Source organism: Saimiri boliviensis, chromosome 8 (genome assembly GCF_048565385.1).
Source record: "Saimiri boliviensis isolate mSaiBol1 chromosome 8, mSaiBol1.pri, whole genome shotgun sequence".
In the NCBI taxonomy this organism is placed as follows: domain Eukaryota; kingdom Metazoa; phylum Chordata; class Mammalia; order Primates; family Cebidae; genus Saimiri; species Saimiri boliviensis.
This window is the reverse complement of record NC_133456.1, coordinates 83,902,668-83,929,743: the sequence shown is the minus strand read 5'-3', so window position 1 is coordinate 83,929,743 and position 27,076 is coordinate 83,902,668. Positions and strand designations below refer to the sequence as shown.

The 27,076-nt window shown below is 39.0% G+C and overlaps 1 protein-coding gene across 8 annotated transcripts in view; it reads left to right on the top strand.

Annotated features, from left to right (window-relative positions):
* The window catches only part of PPARG (peroxisome proliferator activated receptor gamma), a 198,799-nt gene that overhangs the window by 149,094 nt on the left and 22,629 nt on the right, over positions 1–27,076 (top strand). For all 8 annotated transcript variants that reach the window (XM_074404767.1, XM_039478922.2, XM_074404769.1 and 5 more), the window contains 2 exons: positions 6,891–7,029; positions 20,986–21,185. In XM_074404767.1, the coding sequence (XP_074260868.1) occupies positions 6,891–7,029; positions 20,986–21,185 (339 nt within the window). The remainder of the gene's footprint in view (positions 1–6,890; positions 7,030–20,985; positions 21,186–27,076) is intronic.

The following is a 27,076-nucleotide window of genomic DNA, read 5'->3' as shown; positions in this document are numbered from 1 at the left end:
GTTGTACTTTTTAGTATGATAAATGTCAGTAATGATAGCCCACATAGAGCTCTTTGGGGTCTTCTACAATTTTAAAAAGAGTAAAGGGGTCTTGCAGCCATAAAGCCTTCGGCCTCATTCTGAAGAAATGCAGTTAACTTATTAGTTGCTAGTTAGGAACTAAACAAAATTGCTGCCACATTCTGAATACTGCTGCATTAGACCAGTGGCTGTCAGTAATCAAAACCATCTCCTTAGCTTATCACCAATACACAACAAAAAGCCAGGAAAATGGAATTAGCAAATGTGTTTAACTCATCTGCATGTATTTTCTGAGAGGTTTTTTGGCAGCTTCACATTTGCTGTTGCAGTAGAATGTGGGTTATATTCATAATTAAAATACGGTTGACCACAAAGCTGCAAGCTAATTTATGGACGGAAAAGAATAGTGAAACACAGCATAAAACAACTGTTGGTAGGTCTTAAACAGTTTTACAATGTAAATGGAACAGGTTTATATTAGTGATTCTTGCCAAAATTTGGTCAGACAGATGGGAATGAATAGATTGGGCTTGAATTAAGATGAAATAGTGACAGATTCTTGGGTGTGTTAATATTGCAAACTTATATAAAATAAAACCTTTAGCAACTGAAAGATATGTATACTTTAGAGCTTGGAAAGCTGTCATTTATTTGTTGTTTACATGTTGGACACATTTTTTTTTCTTGAGTAAGTTCCATCCTATTTTTTATCTTTTGTGAAAGATCATTTTAGAACCATAGACATACCTGAAGATATAATTAAATACAATCTACCACATAATACGATGTAATCTACGTTTGTATTTCTGTATACAAAAGAATGTCGTATGCTTGTTAGCCACTTGTATGTCTATTCATCCCTACTTCAGAAAGAGTTTTAATTCAGACTACTTTTTGGGAAAGCCTAGTGCAGGCATCCCCAAACTACGGCCCGCGGGCCGCATGCGGCCCACTGAGGCCATTTATCCGGCCCCTCACCACACTTCAGGAAGGGGCACCTCTTTCACTGGTGGTCAGTGAGAGGAGCACAGTATGTGGCGGCCCTCCAACGGTCTGAGGGACAGTGAACTGGCCCCCTGTGTAAAAAGTTTGGGGACGCCTGGCCTAGTGCAAGCCCCACACAGGGCTGTTAATCTCATTGTAAAAATCAACACCATTCTGAGGTCTCATTGTCCCTGATGTTTTGTTAAAACTAAAACAATTAAGGAGAAGTCAGAGAAAAGTTTTCAAATGATTGAAAAATACAAATCACCTTCTAACAGACAAGTGTGCAGACATTAGAATAAATAATAGATACACAAAACAATTTTCTGAAATGGTGACTGATGCATCTCCAACATACTATGTCACAGACTTCATGATCATCAGAAGAGTAAATTGTTGAAAATGCATTGTTCTGTGGACTCTGATATAATAAAGAAGAGTGTTGTTAGAGTGTTTCTTCATCAGTAATATGAAGCAAATTTGGAGAAGCCGGCCTTGTTCTATAAATCAATCAATAAATCTACAGAAAAGCACTTGGTAATATCTTTACATCTTCCTCTCTAGATTCCTTGAGTCAAATGACAAGAAAACACTTAGATATCACTAACTCATTGTAAAAAATAAATAAATAAATAAATAAAAAATAAAAGGAAGTTCCAAAGTACATGCTAAGATCTGTGTGTTCAGTTCAGGATTTTATTAACATATAGAGTGCATAATGTTCAGAGTGGTTATTCATTGAAGGACCTTAGATCATCACAAAAAATGTAATACGCTTTTCAAAGGCATCAGCTGAGGAATCAAGTCAAAAATTTCCATAATAAGGATTAAACTGAACAATTCTCTTATCAAAAAGCCTTTGTCTCCTATCCATGCCAAATAACAGAGTACTCTCTGAGCCATCCAGCGGTCAGTTAGCCAAGCAGCATTTTCACCCACTAATATTAGTCCAAAAACAGGGAGAATCAAAAGAGAAGTCAAGGAATATCATAAAATAGCTATGATCACAATGGCAAACATCAAAATTTTCACCAACATTTATCAGTGAGAATGTTTTATACATTATATATTAGCATTCTATTCATCTGTGGGGGGGGGGGGAACCTTTTTCATATCTGTAGGTCCTCAGACCCTTTGAGAATTAAAGAGGCTTCAACTGCCATTCTACATTGGGCATATTCTTTAAGACATTGCTGATCTCATGAGAGAGAGAGAAAACTCTCCAAAACAACATCGCTGAAACAGAATGAAACAAACCCTCAGTTCTGAGCTGTGAGCCACAGGCACACTTAGCAGGCCAGGGTTTTCCCTATGATAGATGCTCAGAGAGGTACAGGGGGGAGCATTACACCAAAGGCAGATGCCTATAGCAGTTTTCTGAGCAATTTGTGAGAAACAGCTAAGTGTAGGGCTTCTAAATTAAGCCAGGATTCTCAAGACTGTCTGAAATAGTAATAAGTCAGTAGCACCCCTGGTTACTGAATTCCTAATTTAGACCTTGTAGGAGTCCCCCAGTTTAAGGTCAAGAAATTAGTTCCAAATAAATATCAGCAAGCATGTGAGAAGGTAATCACCTTGAATGACATTCATCAAAAACAGGAAGAGGGATACAGACTCCCCACTCATCCCCTACCCTTGGAAAGCAGAAATTGGGATTGCCTGATACAGAATATAAAACAGCTGTTCTGAATTATTTAAAGAAAGAGGGCATAGGCTTGCAACAATAAACTATTAGGAATGACCAGGATGATTTGAAAACCAAGTGAAAAAAACCAAGTGAAGCTTCTAAAGTTAAAAAATATAATTATTGAAATAAAAATTCATTGAAAGGATTAGATAGCTTACTGGACACAGCAGAAGAAAAAACTGAAACCAAAAGAGATATGCAAAGAAATTGTCAAGAATGAAACCAACAATGTCTTAAAGAATATATCCTATCCAGGATCTGCTGGAATTTGAAGGCTTTTAGTTCTTGAAGAGTTTGTAGGCTCTTTGAATATTAAAAAGGTATGTCTTCTTTACTGATCAATACAAGAGTAAAGTGCAGAACTGTTCTTACTAAGAACTTTGGTGAGAACTGTTTGTTTTTGCTTTTGCCAGTGTAATCATATATTTTCATGTTATTTTGCTTCTGTTCTGATTTTTGACAATATTAGTGAATAAGTAGTGAGAAGAAGATGGAAAACATAAAAGAGACATTCAGAAATGTGAAGGCTAGAATAAGAAAGTCTATTACTTATCTAACTGGAGTCCAGTACTGATGAACAAATGAAGCCAAAGCTGTGAGGCAGAAACAACACGTCCAAGAAGATAAATGAAAAGAAATTCATGCCCAGACACACTACAGTAAATCTGCCGAATACTAAAGACAAATAGAGTATAAAAGCAACCAAAGAGAAAAGGTAGATCACCTTAGAAATAAATTGACAAGAGCCTTCTCAACAGCAAAGTAACAGCAGAAGGATACTAGAATTCAAAGTATTTAGAGAAAATAACTGAGTACTCAGTAATCTCTCAAGAATGAGAGTGAGCCGTGCATAGTGGCACATGTCTGTGATCCCAGCCCTTTGGAAGGCCAAGGTGGCTGGATCCCTTGGGGCCAGGAGTTCAAGACCAGCCTGGCCAACATGGCAAAATCCCATCTCTCCTAAAAATACAAAAAAAAAAAAAAAAAGCCAGATGTGGTGTTGTACACCTATAATCCCAGCTACCTGGAAGACTGTGGCCCAAGAATCACTTGAACCCAGGAGGCGGAGGTTGCAGTAAGCCTCTCATAGCACCACTGCACTCCAGCCTGAGCAACAGAGTGACACTTTGTCTCAAAGCAAAAATGAATGAGAGTGAAATGAAAATGTCTATGGTTTGAAAAAACAAAAACACTGAAAAAAGTACATTTCAAGGATAGTAAGCTAAACAGAGGAGAAGATATTTAAACATCTGTAACAGACAACAGATGAGTATCCATATTTTTTAAAATGTCTAAAATTAAATTTTAAAGAAAAGACAGAAACTGGGAAGTGAAAAGCCAGAGACACACAAATGGAGATTTACATTCAATTTTATACATTTTAGACTGTCAAAAATTAAGTAGTCTGACAACACCAAATGTGGAAGAAACTAGAACTTTCATAAAGCACTTGTGGGAGTGTAAATTCATAGCCACTTTGGAAAACAATTTGGCATTATCTTTTAAAATTTGATATTTACATATTATACAGTCCAGAAATGCCACTCCTAGTTAACTCATACATATACATCTTAAAACATTTACAGGGGCCGGGCGCGGTGGCTCAAGCCTGTAATCCCAGCACTTTGGGAGGCCGAGGCGGGTGGATCACAAGGTCGGGAGATCGAGACCAACCTGGTCAACATGGTGAAACCCCGTCTCTACTAAAAATACTAAAAATTAGCTGGGCATGGTGACGTGTGCCTGTAATCCCAGCTACTCAGGAGGCTGAGGCAGGAGAATTGCCTGAACCCAGGAGGCGGAGGTTGCGGTGAGCTGAGATCGCGCCATTGCACTCCAGCCTGGGCAACAAGAGCGAAACTCCGTCTCAAAAAAAAAAAAAAAAAAACATTTACAGGAATATTTAGATAAACACTTCTCATAGTAGCAGAAAATTGATGACATTTCAAAGGTCTGTCTGCATACAAATAGGTTAATAAATTATAGTTATACAATGGAATATTATATAATTATGAAAATGAATAAATTCACAGTCTTTCACTAAAAAGAACGTAAATTTTAGAAACCTAATACCAAATTGTATTAGCGTCCCCAAAACTACATATAGCATAATATCACTCAATAAAGCCTCAAAACAAGCAAAATTAAACAGTATATTATTTTGTTTTACATAGCAGGTGATAAAACTGTATTTTCCTACCTTTCTTTTTGAGACAGTGTCTCACTCTGTTGCCCAGACTGGAGTGCAGTGGCACGATTATGGCTTGGCTTACTGCAGCTTTGACCTCCTGGGCTCAGGTGATCCTTCCTTCTCAGCCTCCAGAGTGGTAGCTGGGACTACAGGTGGGTGCCACCACACCTGGCTAAGTTTTTTGTATTATTTTTATAGAGACAGGGTTTCACCTTGTTTGCCCAGGCTAGTCTAGAACTCCTGGACTCAAGCGATCCATCTGCCTTAGTCTGTCAAAATGTTGGGATCAAAGGTGTGAGCCACCGCACCCAGACTGTATTTCTTAAAGATCAAGGAAACCATAAACACAAAATTGAGAATAATGATTACTTTGTCAAGCCTATTGCCTTTGTAACATCTCAGTCACATCTCAGTTTGGAGTAACAAACTACCAGAGATGGAAGTGTTTTCTCACTTTACAGTTGAAAAAGGTGAAGCCCAAAAAGGAAGTTACATGACATCTGTATTAATTTCACAAATTTTAACGGAGCACTATCATAGGTATTTGGATTCCATCCAAGGGTATAAGAGACTATTCCTGCCCCTGAGGAGCTCATAATTTTAATTAAGCAGTAAGGGAGAGGCAGAAAATAAACACTTAAACAATAATAAGTAAACCCTGTGGTGTGTTAGAAAGCCGTAAGTGCTATTGGAAAGAAGAAAAACTAGAACGGAGTAAGGAGGATCAAGAGTTCCAGAAGAGAGGTGTGGGAAAGGCCACGGTATTAAATAGGTTGGCCTAGCCCCATTGAGAAGGTGAGATACAAAACTTGAAGGCGATGAAGGAAATAGGCAAGTGTGTATTTACAGAAAGCTTTCCACCTGAGGAAAGAAGGAAGTCAAGAGTGATTTCAAGGATTTTGGCTTGAGAAACTGGGAGGATGGAGTTGTAGCTGCTGAGATGGAGAAAGCCGCAAATGAAGTGAGTTTGTAGGGGAGAGTCAGGACTTCAGTTTGGACAGGCTAGCTTAGAGATGGCAATTAATTATTTAAGTGAAGCTGTCAAGTAATCAGTAGAACATACTCATCCAGAGTTCAAAATGGAAATCTGGTGAAAGTCAAAATGCATGTCAGTGACCAAAGCAATACTCATGCAGTGCTTTTTGCACCAAACAGGGCCAGATACATTTGAAATAATTAGCAATTAAGTTTTATGAAGATGAACACAACAGAAATGAATAGGAATATGAAGAACCAAAAAAATGAAGTCAGAAAACATGTCCGATTTGGTTTTTTCCCAGCACTTTCCTAAAGATATAAATATAGCAGAATATTCAGTTGGCTTCAAATTGACATATTTGCCACTTTGAGATAGCAGTCGATTTTGTGAGGATTTATCTGATTACTTGTCATGTTATTTCCCGTAGTCTCTTTCTGTCTGTGAGCCACAACAATGATGGGGCACACTTTCAACAACATAAATAGTGAAACAAATTCTGCAGGAAATTATGCAACACAGAGTATTCCAAAAAAAATTATCCACATGTGAATTTTTATTGGCCCTGATCATGTTTTAGAATGAAATGATTATAACTTTGCCAGACTGCTTAGCACAGTTACAAAGGCTGGGGCATGCTGTTGGAATGATTTGCAGAGAGACTGAACTGATTACATGGTGTTTTATTTGCGTTACATTAAATCCAGAGCACTTTTTAGAGCATGCTGAAAACCAAATGTAGAGCCAAGATCCAATGAAAGCCGTCAGCTGGATGTGGTCAGTGTTTAAGAGCTAAAATAAATAAATAAATAAATAAAGGACCTGGAGATTCTCTGGTTCTTTATTTTATGGTAAAGGAAATTTAGTTCCAGAGCAGTTAAGTGACTTGTCTAAAGTCACCAGTAACAGAATGTGTCAAGAACCTGCCTTTTCTGATTCCTAGGCCAGTATTCCTTTAGCCATAGGCTGCTGCTTCCATGTGTCACAAAGACTTAACATTTGCTTCTTTTTTTTAAAATATCCCTTTGCAGGGTTTCTTCCGGAGGACAATCAGATTGAAGCTTATCTATGACAGGTGTGATCTTAACTGTCGGATCCACAAAAAAAGTAGAAATAAATGTCAGTACTGTCGGTTTCAGAAATGCCTTGCAGTAGGGATGTCTCATAATGGTAAGTAAACAGTCATCACTGTATACTTTATTATTGTCATTATAGCTGCCAAACCAGTGGACACTAAGACCATTGCCAAAAGTATGCACAGTTTTTCAACCAAATGCCAGAATTTAGAATATTGCATGCTGATAAAACATTTCTCATTTAGGTCAGCGTTTATAAGGCTTTTACTATAGAACCCTTCTCTCTGTGGTTGGATATCAGCCATGAGAGAAGAAACCTGAAAATCTGGGGGATGATGGGAAAAACTTTAGTGTTTTAGAATAAATATAATGATCATTGTGATTATTTTTTATATTGCTTCAATGCGTTGAAAACAATTACATTTTACTTATGTATATCAGTAGTGTCTTTCTACTTTAAATTAAGAAAATCCTGGCCAGGCGCGGTGGCTCAACCCTGTAATCCCAGCACTTTGGGAGGCCGAGGCGGGTGGATCACGAGGTCGAGAGATCAAGACCATCCTGGTCAACATGGTGAAACCCCGTCTCTACTAAAAATACAAAAAACTAGCTGGGTGTGGTGGCACGTGCCTGTAATCCCAGCTACTTAGGAGGCTGAGGCAGGAGAATTGCCTGAGCCCAGGAGGCGGAGGTTGCGGTGAGCCGAGATCACGCCATTGCACTCCAGTGTGGGTAACAAGAGCGAAACTCCATCTCAAAAAAAAAAAAAAAAAGAAAATCCTGAAGATGTCTGCTTCTGGAACTTTAAGTGTGAGAATTTAGACTCATTCTTTTTTTTTTTTTTTTTTTGCTCTTTATTATGCAAAGGGGAACATTCCTTTCCTTCACTTCAAGAAACATCCATGAGTTGTGGAAAGGGCAAAACAATATAGTTCTGAAAAACTTCAATGCCATAGAAACATAAGAGAATAAAACTTTCTGCTTTTGAAACCTGTATCTAAAGTTAAGCTTATGACTTTGGGTGTCACCTTAAGGGAAATCATATAGAAGACCTGAGAAAAGACCTAGGTTTTCATGATCTGTGGAACTAACTCAGTAAAGTCCTAGAAGACAACATGGTTGAAAAAATAGCTCTTGATCACCATTTGGTTCTGATTGGTTGCCTGGCTGACAAAATAAATTTAGTATTTAGTATTATAAAAACAGTATTATATTTGTCAAGTATTAATCAGTTCTTTCGATGCACTCAAGAAATTAAAAAATGCCAACATGATCAAATTAAAGTTGAAGTTTCACTTCATCAGCTATTCTATTTTTTTCTTTCTTTTGCTTTCATCTCTCTCAAAACTGATCTAGTAAGAAGATAACCTCTGAAGTCAGTCTTCATCTATATGGACTCTAAAGCATCTGAGAAAATTGAATTTTTGTTCTATCATGTAGATGTTTGGTTTTCACAATGGAAACCATCAAGATATTTGAGAATCACTCATTGATTAATAACCTACCCTTTAAAAATAGTTCATTACTATGGGTCAGTTCCTCTAATGGCAAGGATGTATTTTGAATAGAGCTATCAACAGTACTGAACAAGATGGAAATTTGGTCCAACTTTCCTCAACAATTGACTACATCTGCTATATACAACTGCAGTCATGGATTGCAAAATAATTTGCTGGTTCAGTTCCATCAGTTTCCTTTTATTTCAGACCTCATAAAACATAAGGGCAAGTCTCCAAGTCAAGAGTTATATTTTAGGTGATGCAATCAAGTTGCAATAAACTTATTTCATCTTTATGAAGAAATCATTGACTTTGAGGTCATTATCACAGAGACAGCCTAGGAAAGCATGCCAGTTCCGCTTTTAACACTGTTTTTTGCCTGTTAAAAATTTATCACTTCATACATTCATGTAAAATACAATTCCTGTTACTTATTGGCAGTGCATACATTGATGTAAAATATATTTTCTGTTGCTTACAAGCATTGTATATGTTTACATAAAATCAATATCCAATTGCGTATTGCTTATAGGCAAATATTATTTAAAGCCCAACCTATGCAGTATGGATGGTATAATTTTCTCCTCCCACAAAAGTCAAAGAAAGCTATCATAAACTTGATAGGTCATCTTCTGACTTCATATGACTATTTGTTTTCTTTCTAGAGAGGGTCAATCTTGTTAGGGAGTGTTCAGTTCTAGTGAAAGCAAGAAAATGCAGGAATTAAGTGTCATGACATCAGAGATTTAGGCAATTCAACACTTTAAAAATTGCAAACATGACTAAGAAAACCTCAGAGGTTTTTTGGGAGTTTGCTGCGAAGAAAAGAAAACATCAGACTAACAACAAGGTTTTGATTAGTTTTCCCTGTTCGCTGAACGAAGAAAACATTTCTAAATACAAAGTTTTCTAGGAAGTTGAGTTACTATTTAAAATCCGTTGCTTTGACCAATCTGAAGCCAACAGGGTTTTCATTCATATAGAATGCCTTTTTAAGTTATCAAAAGAGGCTCCGAGTATTATACAAAAATGAGCGCCCAGCTGTTTTCAATATGCACAAGAAAACATGAACATCCCCGAAAGCAAATGTACTCCATTCTCTGTTAACTGTATTTCTGCTCTCTGATCTCTGATTAGTCTGGTTGATGAATATAGCTTCCCCTTTGGCCATGCACTCACAGCTTTGAAGGAGGCTTCTAAAGGAACCCGTAGGGAACCCTAAGGGCTCTTGATAATATTGTTGGATAGTCACTGAAATCAGTGATCACTATGTCCTTGCACTTTTGAAAACGCTATGATTTTGTGTAATGCAACAGCCTAACTCACTGGATTTTTCACTTTTTAGTCAGCTATTCTGTGTCTTATGGTGTTCCAGCCTTCTCAAATATGTAGGCATCTGGCATGTCAGTTGCCTGAATTTAAAAGTTTTCACCTATATGTTTTGGTGCCATAAAAATAAAATTTATATATCTGAATCAGGTCTATGTGTTCTGATCAATTGCTCAGCAATATTGGGCAGTTGGTTTGATGGTTATGTGGTAATGTAGCCCCGGAGAAGAAATCCAGAGTCTCTGGGCTAGAGAAAGTATAAATGGCATATTAGGCTTTGTAGGGTTACAGCTCTTCAGAAGGAACTTTCATTTTCATTGCGACACATCGCCTACATGTTGTAGAAGAACATCATTTCAGAATTCTTCCAGTTAGAAACATAGTTTCTCAAATATTCACTTTCAGCCTTGGATAGAAAAAGTACCCAGGTTGATATGCTTTAGAAATATGGTTTTTTTCCTGCAAGTAATGAAAATAAATATACTTTCTTAATTATTTTGGTCATTTAACAACCCATCATTTCTAGACCATGGGTTAATTCCACCAGTTGCTCAGAAGCCTTCCTGAGTCATCTCAAGCACGATCAATTCACTACTGTGTCTAGACACTGCCCTTAGAGGAAAGCTCAAAATGAAAATGAAGCAGAAATACAGACCTGCTTCCTAGGCCACTCAGAGGTACATGAACCTTACTAAGTGATATTGCATCAACTACTCTTTGTTAGTGAAGCTGGTGTCTGCAGAATCTTGATTAAAAAGACTCATGAATAATATTGGTTCTTTAGTCAGATGGGTTCTTGCATGCATTTTTATAGTTTTTCAAAGCAGTCTTTTTTTTTTTTTTTTTGAGACAAAGTCTCTCTGTTGCCAGGCTGGAATGTAGTGGTGAAATCTCGGCTTGCCGTAACTTCTGACTCCCTGGTTTGAGCTATTCTCCTGCCTCAGACTCCCAAGTAGCTCGGATTTCAGGCACATGCCATCACATCCAGCTAATTTTTTGTGTTTTTAGTGGAGACGGGGTTTCACCATGTTGGATGGTCTCAATCTCCTGACCTCATTGATCCACTTGCCTTGGCCTCCCTAAGTGCTGAGATTACAAGCGTGAGCCACTGCACCTGGTGTCATTTTGTTTTAAAGTCTTGCTGTCAAGTCCTTGATAGTAATCACATTTAAAAAATATGTCTTCTTTATTTTTATTTATTATTATTATTATTTGAGACTGAGTCTCACTCTGTTGCCCAGGCTGGAGTGCAGTGGCACAATCTTGGCTCACTGCAACCTCCGCCTCCCAGGTTCAAAAGATTCTTCTGCTTCAGCCTCCTGAGTAGGTGGGACTACAGGTGCCTGCCACCATGCCCAGCTAATTTTTGTATTTTTAGTAGAGACAGGGTTTTACCATGTTAGCCAGTCTGGTCTCAAACTCCTCACCTCAGGTGATCCATCCGCCTTGGATTCCCAAAGTGCTAGGATTACAGGTGTGAGCCACCACGCCGGCCTTGTCCTCTTTATTTTTGATAAAATTATTTAGTCATTAAGAATTTCGACTAGTGGGCCAGGCATGGTGGCTCATGCCTATAATCCCAGCACTTTGGGAAGCTGAGGTCAGAGGACCACTTGAGCTCAGGAGTTCGAGACCAGCCTGGGCAACATGGCGAGACCCCATCTGTACTAAAAATACAAAAAATTAGTTGGGTGTGCTGGCATACGCCTGTGGTTCCAGCTACTCGAGAGCCTGGAGTGGGAAAATCGCTTTAGCCCAGGGTGCAGAGGTTGCAGTGAGCCATGATCATACCACTGCACTCCAGCCTGGGTCACAGAGAGAGACCCTGTCTCAGAAAAAAGAAAAAAAAAAAAAGAATTTTGACTAGTGAATAATTCATATTCAGAGCTACTTTTAATGTATGAACTAAATAATAAAATAGTTTATGCTAAGTGCATTTTTTATTTTTAAAATTTTATGTATTATTACTATTTTTTTTTTTAGAGATGTAATCTCACTATGTTGCTTAGGCTGGGCTTACCTCAGCATCTGGAGTTGCTGAAACTATAGGCATGTGGCACTTTACCTAAGCTATTTAAGAAAATAATCTAGAGAAGAATTGACATGTTTTTTATGAGCCATTCAGTTAGGTTTTCTCTGTAACATTGAGTTTTGGTTAAAAATGTTTTTCATAAATTTAAAAACTAGTGAAATCTTAGCTTTGCTGACTAGGATGTCTTATGACATAAATGAGAAGGAGTTTTTAATTTTAAAAAGAAACCTGACAACTTTAAAAATAAATTATCAGTGGCTTCAAAAATCCAAAAAAATGATTTCATAAATTTTTGCGACACTCAACATTTTTAAGATAGTTCTCTCAATGCCTTGCAAACAGCAGCTCTAGTGTTTATTGAGAAAAAGGGAAAAAGTCTGAAGGGCAAATAGATTTCAACTTTTTTCCTTTTTTCCTTTAGTCTTCTTAGTTGTTTAAAGAAAAATGGCCCTTTAAGAAAAGGTAACCGGCCAGGCGCGGTGGCTCAAGCCTGTAATCCCAGCACTTTGGGAGGCCGAGGCGGGTGGATCACGAGGTCAAGAGATCGAGACCATCCTGGTCAATATGGTGAAACCCCGTCTCTACTAAAAATACAAAAAATTAGCTGGGCATGGTGGCACGTGCCTGTAATCCCAGCTACTCAGGAGGCTGAGGAAGGAGAATTGCCTGAACCCAGGAGGCGGAGGTTGCGGTGAGCCGAGATCGCGCCATTGCACTCCAGCCTGGGTAACAAGAGCGAAACTCCGTCTCAGAAGAAAAAAAAAAAAAAAAAAAAAAAAAAGGTAACAAAGTCCTAATGAAAATGGCCCTTTAAGAAAAATGTTACCTTTAAGAAAAGGTAACAAAGTCCTCTACCCTGCATGGACTCCAGAACCGTCCTTGTTGGAGCCCACCTCCTTTCCTCACCCCTGCCCACTCTCCACTTACATTTCACAAACTCTGTACTTTGCTGGAAAATGGCTTATGCTTGGATGTGGCTAGGCCTCTGCTGATGTGTCTGTCTGTTCCCTGTGGGAAGTCCACCTGACATTCAAGGCTGCATTCAAATGCCTTCCTCCCCATGAGACTTTTCTGATTCCCTGCTCTTCCTTTTCTGTGTGTTTCATACCTTCCTGTGATACCACATTCTGCCTTAAAAAGCAAGAGAGCGATAAAATATATATTACCAAAAAAAAAATACTGATTGCAATAAATATGATAGAGAAAATACTGGAATTGGGAAATCCATCAGAAGATCAATGCAATATTAGAAAATAAGAAATTGAGAAGGGTAAGAAGAAAGGAAATTGAAATAAATACCAGAGCAGTGACCACTGAATAAAAGCGCCTGAAGGGAGAGAGGTGGTCAAAGATTATTTAGGGTTGTAGTTTGGGTGACAGAATGAATTAACCAAGAAAGGAATACAGGAAGAAGAGCCAGTTTGGAGGATAAAATTTTAAATTCAATTTTATATTGTGTTAGAGGTGCCTATGAAGTATCTAGCATCCACATATAAAGGAATATAGGAGGACATGAAAAAGAAGTCTCCAAATTTCAGTAGAGAGAGAGCAGGAATCATCAGCACCTGTTGTAGGTTAGTGAGGTCAAACTAGGAACCACAGAATACAAGCTGAGGGAGAGGCACCATCAGAGAGATCTGAAGAGCAGCTGGCAGAAAGTTAAGAGGACCCAGAACAGCAAGAACCAGGACAAAAAATTTAAAAAATAAGAGGGTGGAGCTGGTCACAGTGTTAAAGGCTAGGAGAATGCCGGAGAGCTCAAGTCTATTGAGACTTAGGAGAGGCCCTTAGTTCTGACCACGAGAAAAGCATTCAGGATTTTTACAAAGTTTTGGTAAATCCCACTGAGTCCAAAGCTAGATTGCAGTAGATCTTAAAGTAAATAGAAAGTGACAAACACAGGGTGAAAACAACTCTTTCAGTAAGTTCATTAGTGGAGGAAAGATGGCTTAAAGAGGAAGTAATAGTAGAGTCAGAACCTTAAACACCTTCCTGAGCAGAAAGGCCAGAGCCAGTGCAGAGAGGTACAGTAGAGAGACTCATTGTGTAATATATCCCGTCTCTCCTATCAGACATGTCCTTTCCATCCTTTCCCCCAGCCCCGTCTGTGTAGCACAGTCTTTCATCAAACAAGTGCTCAGTGAGTGAATTACAGGATGTCAGGTAAGACTTCAGGGAATTGGAGATTGAGTTAAAAGGCAAGCTAGTGGTGTTTTGCTCATCTCTACTTTTGAAAGTAAACCTAGGAAAATGTTTAAATGTCCTCTACAAATGATGTGAAAAATGGTACCTCTGCATAAAAATAATTTAATATAAATGCTGAGATTGCTTCTTGTTTTACTTTAGAGGAACTAGAAAATGTTAGATATTAGGTTGCCAAATCCTGTAGAACCTCAGCAGGCACAAGGTTTTTGTTTTTTGTTTTTTGTTTTCCCTCAAGAAAGAGGAGTGAGCGGAGCATGATGGTGCACGCCTGTGGTCCCAGCTACTCAGGAGGCTGACGTGGGAGCCTCCCTTGAGCCAGGTGTTCAAGGCTGCAGTAAGCCAAGATCATACCACTGTGCTCCAGCCTGGGCAACAGAATGAGACCCTGTCTCTTTTAAAAAAGGAAAGAAAGGGTGGAAGGAAGGAGAAAAGAAGGAAGGGATGAACGGAGGGAGGAAGGAAGGAAGAGAGGAAGGGAAAAGGAAGGGAAAGAAGGAGGGAAACAGAGAGGTGAGCCAGGTGTAGTGGCTCATACCTGCAATTCCAGCACTTTGGGAGACTGAGGCAGGAGGATCACTTGGGCCAGGAGTTGTGGTGAGACCCCGTCTCTACCAAAAAAAAAAAAAAAAAAAATTTGCTGGGCCTGGTCATGTGTGCCTGTGGACCCAGATACTTGGGAGGCTGAGGCAGAATTATCACGTGAGCCCAGAAGGTTGCAGTAAGCTATGATCATGCCACTACACTCCCTCGTGGGTGATGGAGAAAAACCCTGTCCGTAAAAAAAATTTTTTTAAAAAAGAGAGGTGAAAAAACAACTTATTGGCCAACAGCCATGTGAAAAGCACATGTTATATATGTGTTGTTTACATGCAGCAAACATATACAAAGTGGAAAAATTGACCATAAGACATAGCCTTACTAATTGTCAAAAGCCTGATATGATTGCAAAGTCATCCCTTAGATGTGGAAAGACAAATTATTTTTAATAAGACTTGTCTTATTCCATTCTTCTATTTTCCATTGATTTATTATTTTGAAAACCTGCTTTAATTAACCTTTGCAACTAAGTAGCATTTGTCTTTAATGCTACTAGAATTAGGTAGATGTTTTAAAAACATGTATATTGTTTCTTAGCATTGTACCCAGATCCAAAAAGCAGGACATCTAACTATTCTATGTGTGTTGGGTAATATCAGTACTAAATACAGAATCTATGACATGCCAGTAGTAGCTACATTCAGCTCAATAGAAGTGTGTTTATATTAAAGGAATGCTAATAAACTTTCCCAGAAGTTAATGAGTCTCTATCAAATCTACTCTTCCTGAATGGAGCCTACCAGTTCTGATATTATACATATATGTATATGTGTATGTATATATATATGTGTGTGTGTGTGTGTATATATATATGTATATATGTGTGTGTGTGTGTGTGTGTATATATATATATATATATATATATATATATATATTTTTTTTAACCAAGATACCAGATTTCTCTGTAGGTGATTATTTCAAATAGGAAACTGTGTGCCAGTGTTCTGGAAGTTGCTCTATGTGACAGGTGCCAGATCTGTAGAACAGACAGAATATATTTTTTCAAGCTTCAAAAACTAGGCAAATACTGCTTTTAAAAAGGGAGCAGAGTATGTTCTTGAGTATGATGTAGACATGTGTAGAACTTTAGAGCTAAATTTAGAGCTAGAGGAAGGAACCTTTAGAATTTTCTTTTCTAAGTTCCTCATTCAGTGGATAAATCAGTTGAAGACCAGAGAAGTTCAGTAATGTTCTGAAAGCCACATAGCTAGTTTGTCACTGAGCTGAAACTAGAAATTAAACTTCCTGACTGCATTCAGTGCAGCAGTCATTCCCCTGCTTTCCAGAGAGGCCAAGTCACTGCTTTTCTCGCTCAGTGACTCACAGTAAGACATGAAGCATTTTCCTTTTAAGATTAATCAGCAGTGGTAGAAGATTTGGAAAAATACACTTGTATATAAGCACACTCAGCCTTTATATGTCTGACCCCCAATCCAGAATGTTCATCTTCTATTGCTAAAACTCTCACTTCAGTCTTACAGGAAACACCTCCCAACCTTCATCACTTTCCTCCTCTTGGTTGTCCGATTCTCCATGTAAAGGGTGGAACCTGAGGCTCAAGAATTGCTTAACTAAAACACACTATCTCCCAAACAATTTAAAGTCAGAAAGATAGAGATAGACAGGCAGACAGACGCATAGATTAGGTTTTCAGATCCTCCTCTTTCTCTGTGGGAGAGGTCAGCGTGCCATGACTACCAACTTGGTCTAGAACCCACAGCAACCATAGTTACCAAGACCACAGCAGTAAATCTGTGTTTATGAAGCATTGCCGTGTGCTCGGCACTGCGCTAAACTCTGTGTGCCTCCTCTCATCATCCCACATTAGGTAGATAGGTACGATTATGTGGGACTCAAAAGCAACGAAATAAAAAAACTGGCTTTTCCCCCTTAAAAACTGTATGTGTGCCTCAGCTGAAGAAACAAAAAAAAAGTATGCACATAAAAATCCTTATTTTCTGTACAGCTTCAGATTTTTGTATGTTTTATGCGAATTTAGTCTCATCAAATAGGATCTATTTTTCATTCCTTTTATGAACCTCTGGTGGGTAAAAATGCTAAAATCACCTATATAATTGGTTGCACTGGTAGTTAAATGGAACCTAATCTGTGGCATGAGCATTTAGCAAATACAGATAATTCATTCATTAGAGTTAGCCTTTGGGGGGAACTTCAACTTATAAAAATACATTTTAGTGAGATTATAGCAGAGGGATTTTACTTCAATATATCCTAACTCTAAAATGGTTGTTAGGGGTGTTTTTTGCTTATATTTATTAGGTTATAGAAAAGCAGGACTAGCAAGTTTATTAAGTGGCTATCTTTGGCGTTTGTTCATTTTTAACTTTTTTGATTATCCATTAGGAAACAATTGTTTTTCTAGGTTTGTAAACTTTTGCATGTGTTTATAGCCTCTTACCTGTAAAAATTGATCAGAGCAAACCATGCCTGGCACACAATAGTGATTCAGTAATTATTCATTGAGGTAAGAGACAGTATTGTGTGGTCTGTGAAATAACAAAAATTCAGGAGCAGCAGATAGTTGGTGATTCTAGTCACCTCTGTTTTATTATAGGATAACTGATGATTTTCTCTTGAGTTTTACACCAAAATTTCTTCTTCTTTTAATACGGCTTAATTCTTACTTAGTGCTTTGTTCGTGATCATTTCCCAAAACTTCCTAATGTACATAGTGTCTCATTTTCTGTCTTTTCTTAAACCTGATATTTTGGAGTTTAATCCATCAAACCTTTATTGTTAACCTACTATGTGTGTTTTGTTACACCTAGGAGCAAAGATGAGAAAACCTGTTACTCACATAATTTGTATTCGTGTAGAATAACTGATATAAACCAACATCGTAGTATAGTAACAGTTTAATATATGAGCTACCGTATGCATACAACAGGAGCCCAGCTAAATAATTTTTAATTTTAATTTTACAGCTTTTAATTTTATAAAAAGGAAGCTTCTTATAAACTGTCCCAAACCCCAGGTTTTTTATGTACTCCTAATTGAGTGGAGGGATGGCCCATCGAAATGTCCCACGGAAGACATATAATGTCAGAAGTTACCAAATGACTCTGATATGCTCTGCCTCCCCTATCCTCCCCACTCCTCAGTTGGGAACTACTGGTGAATAGGAAATGAACATAGTACAGCCATCCCTCCTGATTCCCTGGGATTGGCTCCAGGACCCACTCGGATACCAACCTTTCTAGATGCGCAAGTCTCTGATATAAAATGGTATAGTATTTGCATATAACCCACACACATCCTCCTGTATACTTTAGATCATCTCTAGATGACTTACAGTATCTAATACAGCATGAATGCTGTATAAATAGTTCTTATGGCTAGGTGCCGTGGCTCATACCTGTAATTCCAGCTCTTTGGGAGGTGGGGGCAGGAAGATCCCTTGAACCCAGGAGTTCAAGACCAGCTGGGCAACATGGTAAAACCCTGTCTCTACAAAAAATTAAAATAGCCAGGCATGGTGGCACACACCTATAGTCCTAGCTGCTCAAGAGGCTGAGATGGGAGGATCGATTGAGTCCAGGAGGTTGAGGCTACAGCAAGCCATGATTGTGCCACTGTACTCCAGCCTGGGCAACAGAATGAGACCCTGTCTCAAAAAACAAACAAACAAAAAAATTGTCATACCTTATTGTTAAAATTTGTCTTTTTTTTTTTATCATTGTTTTATTTATTTATTTTAGAGATAGAGTCTTGCTGTGTCACCCAGGCTGGAGTGTAGTGGCTCTATCGTGACTCACTGAAGCCTCAAACTCCCTGAGCTCAAGAGATCCTCCCATGTCAGCCTTCTCAGTAGCTGGGATTACAGGTGCACGCCACCATGCTCAGCTAATTATTTTTATTTTTATTTTTGTGGAGACAGGGTTTCTCTCTGTTGCCCAGGCTGCTCTCAAATTCCTGGCCTCAAGCAATCCTTTCATTTTGGCCTCCCAAAGTGCTGGGCTTACAGGTGTAAGCCACTGTGCCCAGCCCATATTATTTTTTATTGGTTCTTTTTTCCAAATATTTTCAATCCACAGTTAGTTGAATCTGCAGATGTGGAACCTGCGGGTATGGAGGGCCAACTGCATAAGAAATCCTAACTGAGCAAAGTGGTCAGGAGGTTCACGGTGGATTTTGAAGGAATATGCTATCTGGAGTTTTCTTTTCGTTTTATTTCAAAATATAGTAGACAAGGACATAATATGTGCCAGAAATTGTACTAAGTGCTAAGGATATAATAATGAACAAGATTCCTGCCTTTGTAGAGATTATATGGCAAGGGAGGAAAGAAAAAATTAATTCCTGTGGTCAGTGCTGTGAAATGAGATCATATCCTGAGGGACCCAGACAAGCCTAGTGACAGGGGTTGGGGTTACCAGTAGATAAGAATATGAACAACCATCAGCCCCAGTGGAACAACACAGAAAGAAAATGGGGAAGAGTGAGTAGGGAAACAGAATTTTTGACCAAAATCTGCCAATTTAAAGATTTCTGTATGAAGGGGCCATATACCAAGGATATATTTACTAAAAGTATCTAAATATAGGCTAATTTAATTTAAAGGAATCCCAACTGAGAGGTAAGATTTTCTTCCTCTCTGACTCCCAAGTCTGGTCTCTAAGGAGGCCCCTAAAAAACAATAGTTGTATTAGTGATAAAGTTTATTTAGGGTCAACTAAAATGAATTTATGAATTTGAGACTCAAGGGTATGTGTCAGTTTCTTCTTGTGAAAATCCAAGGTAACATTCACTGAGTACTCAAATGGGAACATTGTCATGTGCTGTCATGTCTCATGGTAGAAATGCTACCCTTAGCATAATAACATATAAAAGAACCATGTCTGGCTGGGCGTGGTGGTTCATGCCTGTAATCCCAGCACTTTGGGAGACTGAGGTGGGCAGGTCACTTGAGGTCAGGAGTTTGAAACTAGCCTGGACAACACAGTGAACCCCTATCTCTACTAAAAATATAAAAATTAGCAGGGCTAATAAAAATTAGAACCATCTCTTTGTTCTGGGATTCAGCAACCTTTTTTTTTTTTTTTTTGAGGCAGAGTTTTGCTCTGTCATCCAGGCTGGAGTGCAGTGGCACAATCTTGGCTCACTACAACCTCCACCTCCTGGGTTCAAGCGATTCTCCTGCCTCAGCCTCCCGAGTAGCTGGGATTACAGGTGCATACCAACACACCAGGCTAACTTTTGTATTTTTAGTAGAGACAGTTTCACCACGTTGGCCAGGCTGGTCTCAACTTCTGACCTCAGGTGATCTGCCCACTGCAGCCTCCCAAAGTACTGGGATTACAGGCTTGAGCCACTGCACCTGGCCTCAGCAACCATTGACTGAGCACCACTGACTGCTAGGGACATAAACGAATATGACAGTCTCTGCACTCAAAGAACATATAATCTAGGGAAGCCAACCACCATAAAAACACACAGCTGTGATACAACATGGTAAGTATAAGAGCAGAACTGTGTACCAGACATGATGGCCAGGTACCCTTATTATGGGAAACACAGAGCCCAAAGTGTGCCCCCAAAGAAACATGTTTCAAAATAATATTTTGTTGAACATATTGGTAAGAAGGAAAAAAACACATATCTGAGATGAAAAGTTATAGATTATTTTTTCTCCAAACTAGTCCCCACTGACCCCTCGCGTGTGTTCCTCATTGCTTTTCTTTCTTTCATCATCTTTCACACTTCCTCACCCCACAGGGAGGCAGATGGTAAGGATATTGTCTTTCTGACAAACATTATTAAGTAGTAACTCTGGAGAGCTGAAGAATAACTATGGCTTCTCTCTTACATGTAAACATGCTCTCTGGGCTAGTAAGATGTAATAAAGCACCATTCATATTTCTTTTTAACCGGGACAAACAGATCGTACAAACTCCCTGAGAACAAATCCTGTGTCTGTACAACTTTGAATTCTGCACAGCTCCATACTTTAATTTATAAAACGTGTTGATCCTTCTAGTGCCTGACCTTAGATCAAGTGCTAGGGATACAAAGAAAGTGACCCTGAAATTAGGTATTGATGGATGAGTAGGAGTTGGTTCTCAATTATTTTACGTCCCAGTCTACATACTTTCCTCCCTTTGCTAAACTCTTGAGAATTCTTTTGCTTTCTCAGCAAGATTATGCATTAACTTTTAAAAATTAAAGTGAACAGTTTAATTTTTGCTGATGGTCTGTGCTACTTTTGTGAAATAAAAACATGATCAAAGTGGTAGACGGAAACCAGAACTCGAGAGCGGTGGAGGAGGAGGGGTTTCTACTGTGTGGGAACAAGGGCTGGGAGAGCACAGTGTATGTTTGGAGCAGTAGTGATCCAATGATTCATCCTGTCATTCCTCTTCCTCTATAGCCATCAGGTTTGGGCGGATGCCACAGGCCGAGAAGGAGAAGCTGTTGGCGGAGATCTCCAGTGATATCGACCAGCTGAACCCAGAGTCCGCTGACCTCCGGGCCCTGGCAAAACATTTGTATGACTCATACATAAAGTCCTTCCCGCTGACCAAAGCAAAGGCGAGGGCGATCTTGACAGGAAAGACAACAGACAAATCAGTTAGTTCTCTTCTGCTGTCTTAATTGGGGGAGGTGGGGAGTTGTTTGGGGTTTTTTTCCTTTGGGCAAATGGTTTACTGCACAAAATTGCACATGCAGAATATTGTTCAACTGTTGGCTGTTAACATATTACAGGCTGAGTCTGAATGCAGGAAGTGTTTTCAGATAGCATAAGTAAACATTATTTTGAAGAGGGAGAAAAGTCCTCTGAGTTCTAATAAAGTCTTGGAGAATAGTGTAAGAATGTATTGGTCATCCTAACTTTAATGAATGAACTTAAGCCCCCTCAGCCTGTCACCCTCTTTTCAGATCCATCTCTTTTCTCAGTATCAAAATAACTGGCCACAGCAATATTCATTCTCTGGGAAAAGCCTGACCTAGGTTTAGAAAAGATATTCAATCCCACTATTTCACCTTTCAGGAGAACTACCAGAGTTACCTCTTACGAAGTTCAACATGGGGCATAAAAATAGATTCTAGATATTATGTTACCTTTCTTTTCTATAGCATTCTATTGATTATTCTGGGGCAACTGGAAGCTCTATCCTTTCATTACATATGTGAATTTTATCTTCTGCAAGGCTCTGAGCTGCCTGGGCCCCTTCAGTGGACTCTCCAACATCTGTTCACTCATTGAGCAGCACCATTTAGAAAACCCAGGATGAGTTGTAATTGTTACTGAGTTATGTTTTCCAAACAGCAGAGCCCTTTCCTGACTGGAAACTGAGAAAACAACATGAAATTATGTTAGAACAAAATTGTACGTGAATTCTAGTCCCAACTCTGCCATCAGCTTGGACCATGGCCTGGATCATGTCTGTGTACCTCAGTTTTGTTTGTTTGTTTGTTTGTTTGTTTGTTTGTTTGTTTGAGATGGAGTCTCCCTCTGTCACCCAGGCTGGAGTGCAGTGGTGCGATCTTGGCTTACTGCAACTTCCACCTCCCAGGTTCAAACGATTCTCCTGCCCTCAGCCTCCCAAATAGCTGGGACTACAGGCGCGCGCCACCACACCCAGCTAATTATTTTGTATTTTTAATAGAGATGGGGTTTCACCGTATTAGCCAAGACGGTCTTGATCTCCTGACTTCGTGATCTGCCCCCCTCAGCCTCCCAAAATGCTGTGATTACAGGCATGAGCCACCATTCCTGGCCTGTACCTCAGTTTTTAACGGCAGGGACTGGTTTTGATTCTGATGTCTGCACAATGCTCCTAGGGCAGTAAGAACTGCAGAACACATTCAGAAGACACTGTCCTAGCCATGGAAAGCCCTTGTATGCAGTCATTTATTTTCACATGAACACTTCCCAGAGAACTATGCAATTACTTGATAGATATATGTAACTTTTCCCCATTAAGATATATTGTTGGGAAAATCTCATTACCATTTCATGCATTTTGATGACTATCTCAAGATGGTAGTTCTTCTGTTTAGCTATACCGTTTAGTGGGAGTAGAATCAGTTAATAGAAAAAGAAAACTTGTGGCGTATATGCTGATAAGGACAATGAGTTTTCTGATTTGCAAAGGAGTCTTTGATATTTCAATAATAATATACCTAGATCCAATTGTTTAGAGTATAAAAAAAACCTTGCACATTTATTAGATTCGAGCCATATGGCCACCTGACCACTGCTATTATTGTCCTCTTTATTTTAGAGATAAGGAAAATAAAGTCCAGAGAGGTTAAACATTTTGCCCTAAGATCTCACAGCAAGTGTGTGGAAGACCTGGGACTCTAATGCAGGTTTTCTGACCTCTAGTTCAGAGCATTCGTAGCATGCTAGCCCTTCAGCACCACAGTACTTGAGGAGACTAGTCATTCCAACTTGCTGGCCATGAGAAAACTTCGCCCTGAGAAAACTTTCTGAGTATGATATTTTTTCCTCAATTTTTAGAGCAGTAGCAATTCTTCACCTCATCTGCTATCCCAGCATTTTCACAGTTGGAAAATTTTTGTGCTGTTTTGATTCTTTTCAAATTACAAAAGTCCTTGACTAGGACTACTGGCTTTCACATGCACAGGACTACATTACACTGATGATCATAAAGTTCATTCGTTCAGTGAGAAACTTGGCCATAGCAAATCAAAAATAAATGAAGACCTCTGTGTAGCTGATTGGACTACAGAAAATAAGCCACTCATGCCCAGGAAGAAAAAATAAAAAGGATTGCTGAAAAGGAAAGATTGCTAAAGCAAAGTATTTGCAGTTTTGGTTAGGTTTTTTTTTCTTATTTTTATTTATTTATTTATTTATTTTTGAAATGGGGTCTTGCCCTGTTTCCCAAGCTGGAATGTCTTATTATATTGCCCAGGCTGGCCCTGGCCTCCTGGGTTCAAGCAATCCTCCTAAAGAGCTGGTATTACAGGTGTAAGCCACCAGCCATGGTTAGTTTTCATCAACTGCTTTCTTACCTTCTTTTCATCCTCCAATCCATACCTGCAATCCTTATTAGAAATCCTATCAACTTAATAGTACCAGAAAGTCAGGCAAAAGACACACACACACAAAAGTCTCAGTGGTCAAGAACTTAAAAGTACAATACTGGTGTCCAACCTGCTCTTATCTGTGTTAATGGAGGACACACTCAAGATACCTCACTCCAGTTGACCCCGTGGCTCTAAATCTTTGAGTTAAAAAATAAAATACATGGAGGTTCTTTATGGAATAAGTAGGAATTAAGCTATTTAAAGGAAAGGGCTGCAAAACACTTGATTATGGGCTCTTCAAGTTCAGAGGCCAAACATTTGTCATTTGCTTCCCTATAGTAACTAGGACTGTTTCTTGCCCCTAAATAGTTACTCAGACTGTATTTGCTTAATTGAATTAAACACGGTTGCCTATGCCCTTTGAAATTCTGGACTTTCAACAGAGGGCCTCTAGCCCAATGTTTGCTTACCAAACTGGACATCATTGATGATCTGGATTCAGGCAGAATTGCCTCTAGTTAGGATCTGGAAAAAGAGAGACTGGGCCAAATTAAAAGAATCCATTCACTGATGACATAAAACTGAACTACAGTTGTTTGGCACCCTCTTTTCTCCTTATCTTGCAAAATCAAATTAAGCGCTAGTGGAAAGAAACAGTTCAGAGAGAAATATGGGAGATAAAAAAAATCCAAAATGTGATTTCCAATGAGACTAGAGATTTGTTCTCTATCTACATGGTCATGCTATTCATTTGATAGCATCTATCTCAGGGGTGTTATGTTATCTCTTGGCCAGGACTCATGAAAGTTAAGATTTGCATTGATAGGAAAAGTTTTGCAGAAATGTGGACTTTTGAGAGGGTGGGAGGTATACAAAAGTGGCTGTGGCTGTGCGGCAGAGCAATTTGAGTTTCTTATACACCCTGCTTGAGACTGATGTCATTAGTGTTAGTTAGGCCAAGGCTGGGGAAGGCTACTCAGAATAGTGGGCGACAAGCTACCCAGAACCTTTGGAAAAGGAAATGAGTTGATTGAAGAGGCCATTCTTTAAATGTATCTTACTGCTGCATTTCACCTTTGTCTATTGCAGAATGCTGGCTGCCCTCTCAGCATTTGCCTCCAGGCAGACCAGGACTTCTTCCTTTCCCCAACTAAACTTCCTTCTCCTGTATCTTATTCCCTAGGGCCACTTGCACCTTTCAAAATGGATACGTTAAATGCTCTTGCTCCCCTTCTACCAACTTTAACATCATGCCTTTGGCGTATGGTACCCTACTTTTCATTGTTTTGCCTAAATGAGAGTTTGCTTGGGAATTTTAGGCTCAGGGCCAGGAAAAGATGGGATATGGAATAATCAGGTACAGATTGCGGGACAGGAAATTTTAGGAGCAATAGACGTTTTTAGCCACCCTCAGTGGGATGGAACTGACTCCCCACTACCTATTTCCCTTTCAGTGGCTTGCTCCAGCCACAGCCCCTTCTTTAAGAGATCTTTCTGCACTCTGAAAACCATGTGCATGCCAGAACTAGGTGCTATGTTACGTGAAGGCAGTTTGATAACTGAATGGACTTTGGAAGTGCCCGGTGTTTGACTATTACCCTGGTGCGATGATCACGCTGGGTGTATCACTGTCACATGATCCCATGTTTGTTGATGAAAATAAACAGAGAGTGGTTTTCAAAAACTATTTTCAGTGCCATAGTTTGTCATAAAACAATAAATAGAAAAACGCTTGGTGTGCCTGCCAACTTTTCACCCCCTATCTAAGAGATGGTGAAGCTCTGACTGCACTCTATCTGCAAATAAGGAATAAAACTTTTTATTTGTGCTGTATTGGACTTTAGGTTCCAAAGCATGACATTGTTTGTGGTAGGTACATGCGGAGTCACTGTTTTTATAATTATAAGAGCAAACTGGTGCCATTGGAAAAATGGTCATTCTAAATAGTGTGTGAAATATGAAACTAGTGAAGAATAAAATCAATATGGAAATGTAAACTTCTATGAAAACATTTCCTTACCCATTTAAGTTTGTGCGTTCTCAAATTTACAATGGCTATCAAACCCAGTGACTCAAAGCTATTGGAAAGATATCTGTCCTTTTAAATCCTACACTTAAACAGCTAAACAACCTATGGGCTTTTCCCTTTATCTCTGGAAAAGACTGAAGGAGCTGGAATTTGCTCCCCAAAGGAAAGGTATCAGGCAGAATCCTCAGAGAAAGGGGCTTAGGGACCCCAATAGAAATAAAATCGGGATAGTAGTGCCAATTCATTTCCAGGGCTGCTGGAAAAGTTAGGCTTCTAGGATCATTCATCCCATGTATCAATATTAATAAAATAAATTTTTCTGTTTCCAGGAGTGTCAGGAATAGCTAAAAATATAAAAGATCTGAACCAGTCTGTTCTTTCAGAGAATAAGTTAAAAATAATATTTTCTGGAGTCAAGAAGAAAAGCCCTTGGATTTTTTTTTTTCCCAATGGCTGGACTCAGTTGGCCAATACCCTTGTTTGCTCTCTGAGTAACTCTTTGGCTGGCAATTGATTTTTTTTTTTTTTTTAAGAGCTGTGGTTATGTTCTAGGTCATTAGAGTGTGAATAAGTCTTCATATTAAGTTTTCATTTGTTTGTCTTAAATCTCTAAAGAAAGCAGAATAACTTTTGCCAGCTTTCAAACCTCACTTTTTTCACACACAGGATTCCATCAGCACCTCTAGGAAACAGTTGTCCAAAAGGCACTGCCTCAGGACCCCAGCATGTAAGAGCATTAGTTTAAAAGCTCCAGTTCATCCTGGAATAGTCATTTTAAAAGGAAAAAAGGAAGTGGGGAAGTCCTGTAGAAAGCAATGGAAAGGGAAAAGTTCTCAACTCAGAATCAGGGCTTAGGTTCTAGTTCCAGGTTTGCTATAAATGGCACTTTGACTTTGAAATGTCTCTGGTTTCCATTTATTCATTAGTCAGAGAATGATGGGGCAGATTATTTCTGAAGACCCCTTATATCCTGTAAATCTCATGGTTCTCAACAAGAGGGAAACAGGAACAACAGGGGCAGAAACCAACAAGAGGCCAAGGAAACCAAACCAATGAGGTTTGGACCGAGGAGAGCTGTGTGTGTCAAAGGTGATGAAAGTCAAGAAGTATAAAAAGGAAAAAGGAAACAAAATTAAGAAGATGAGCCCTAAGAATTCAGTGGTCTTCCCTGGTAAAGCTAAGAACGTCAGGAAAGCCACACTTGATGAGGCCCACATTTTTCCAAGCCAGTTTTTACTCTGACAGGGTTAACTACCAAGCGATTGTTTGAGAGAGGGCAGAGTGGTTGACTACAGTCATTCAATCTGCCAAATTAAAAAAGTCACCCAGGATACCCTGTGCTTTATGAGTGATTTTCATGTTTATCTCCCTTAGCTTGCTATTTTGTTATTCAAAAGGAGTATAAACGTAGAATGCTCGTATAATACCTTTC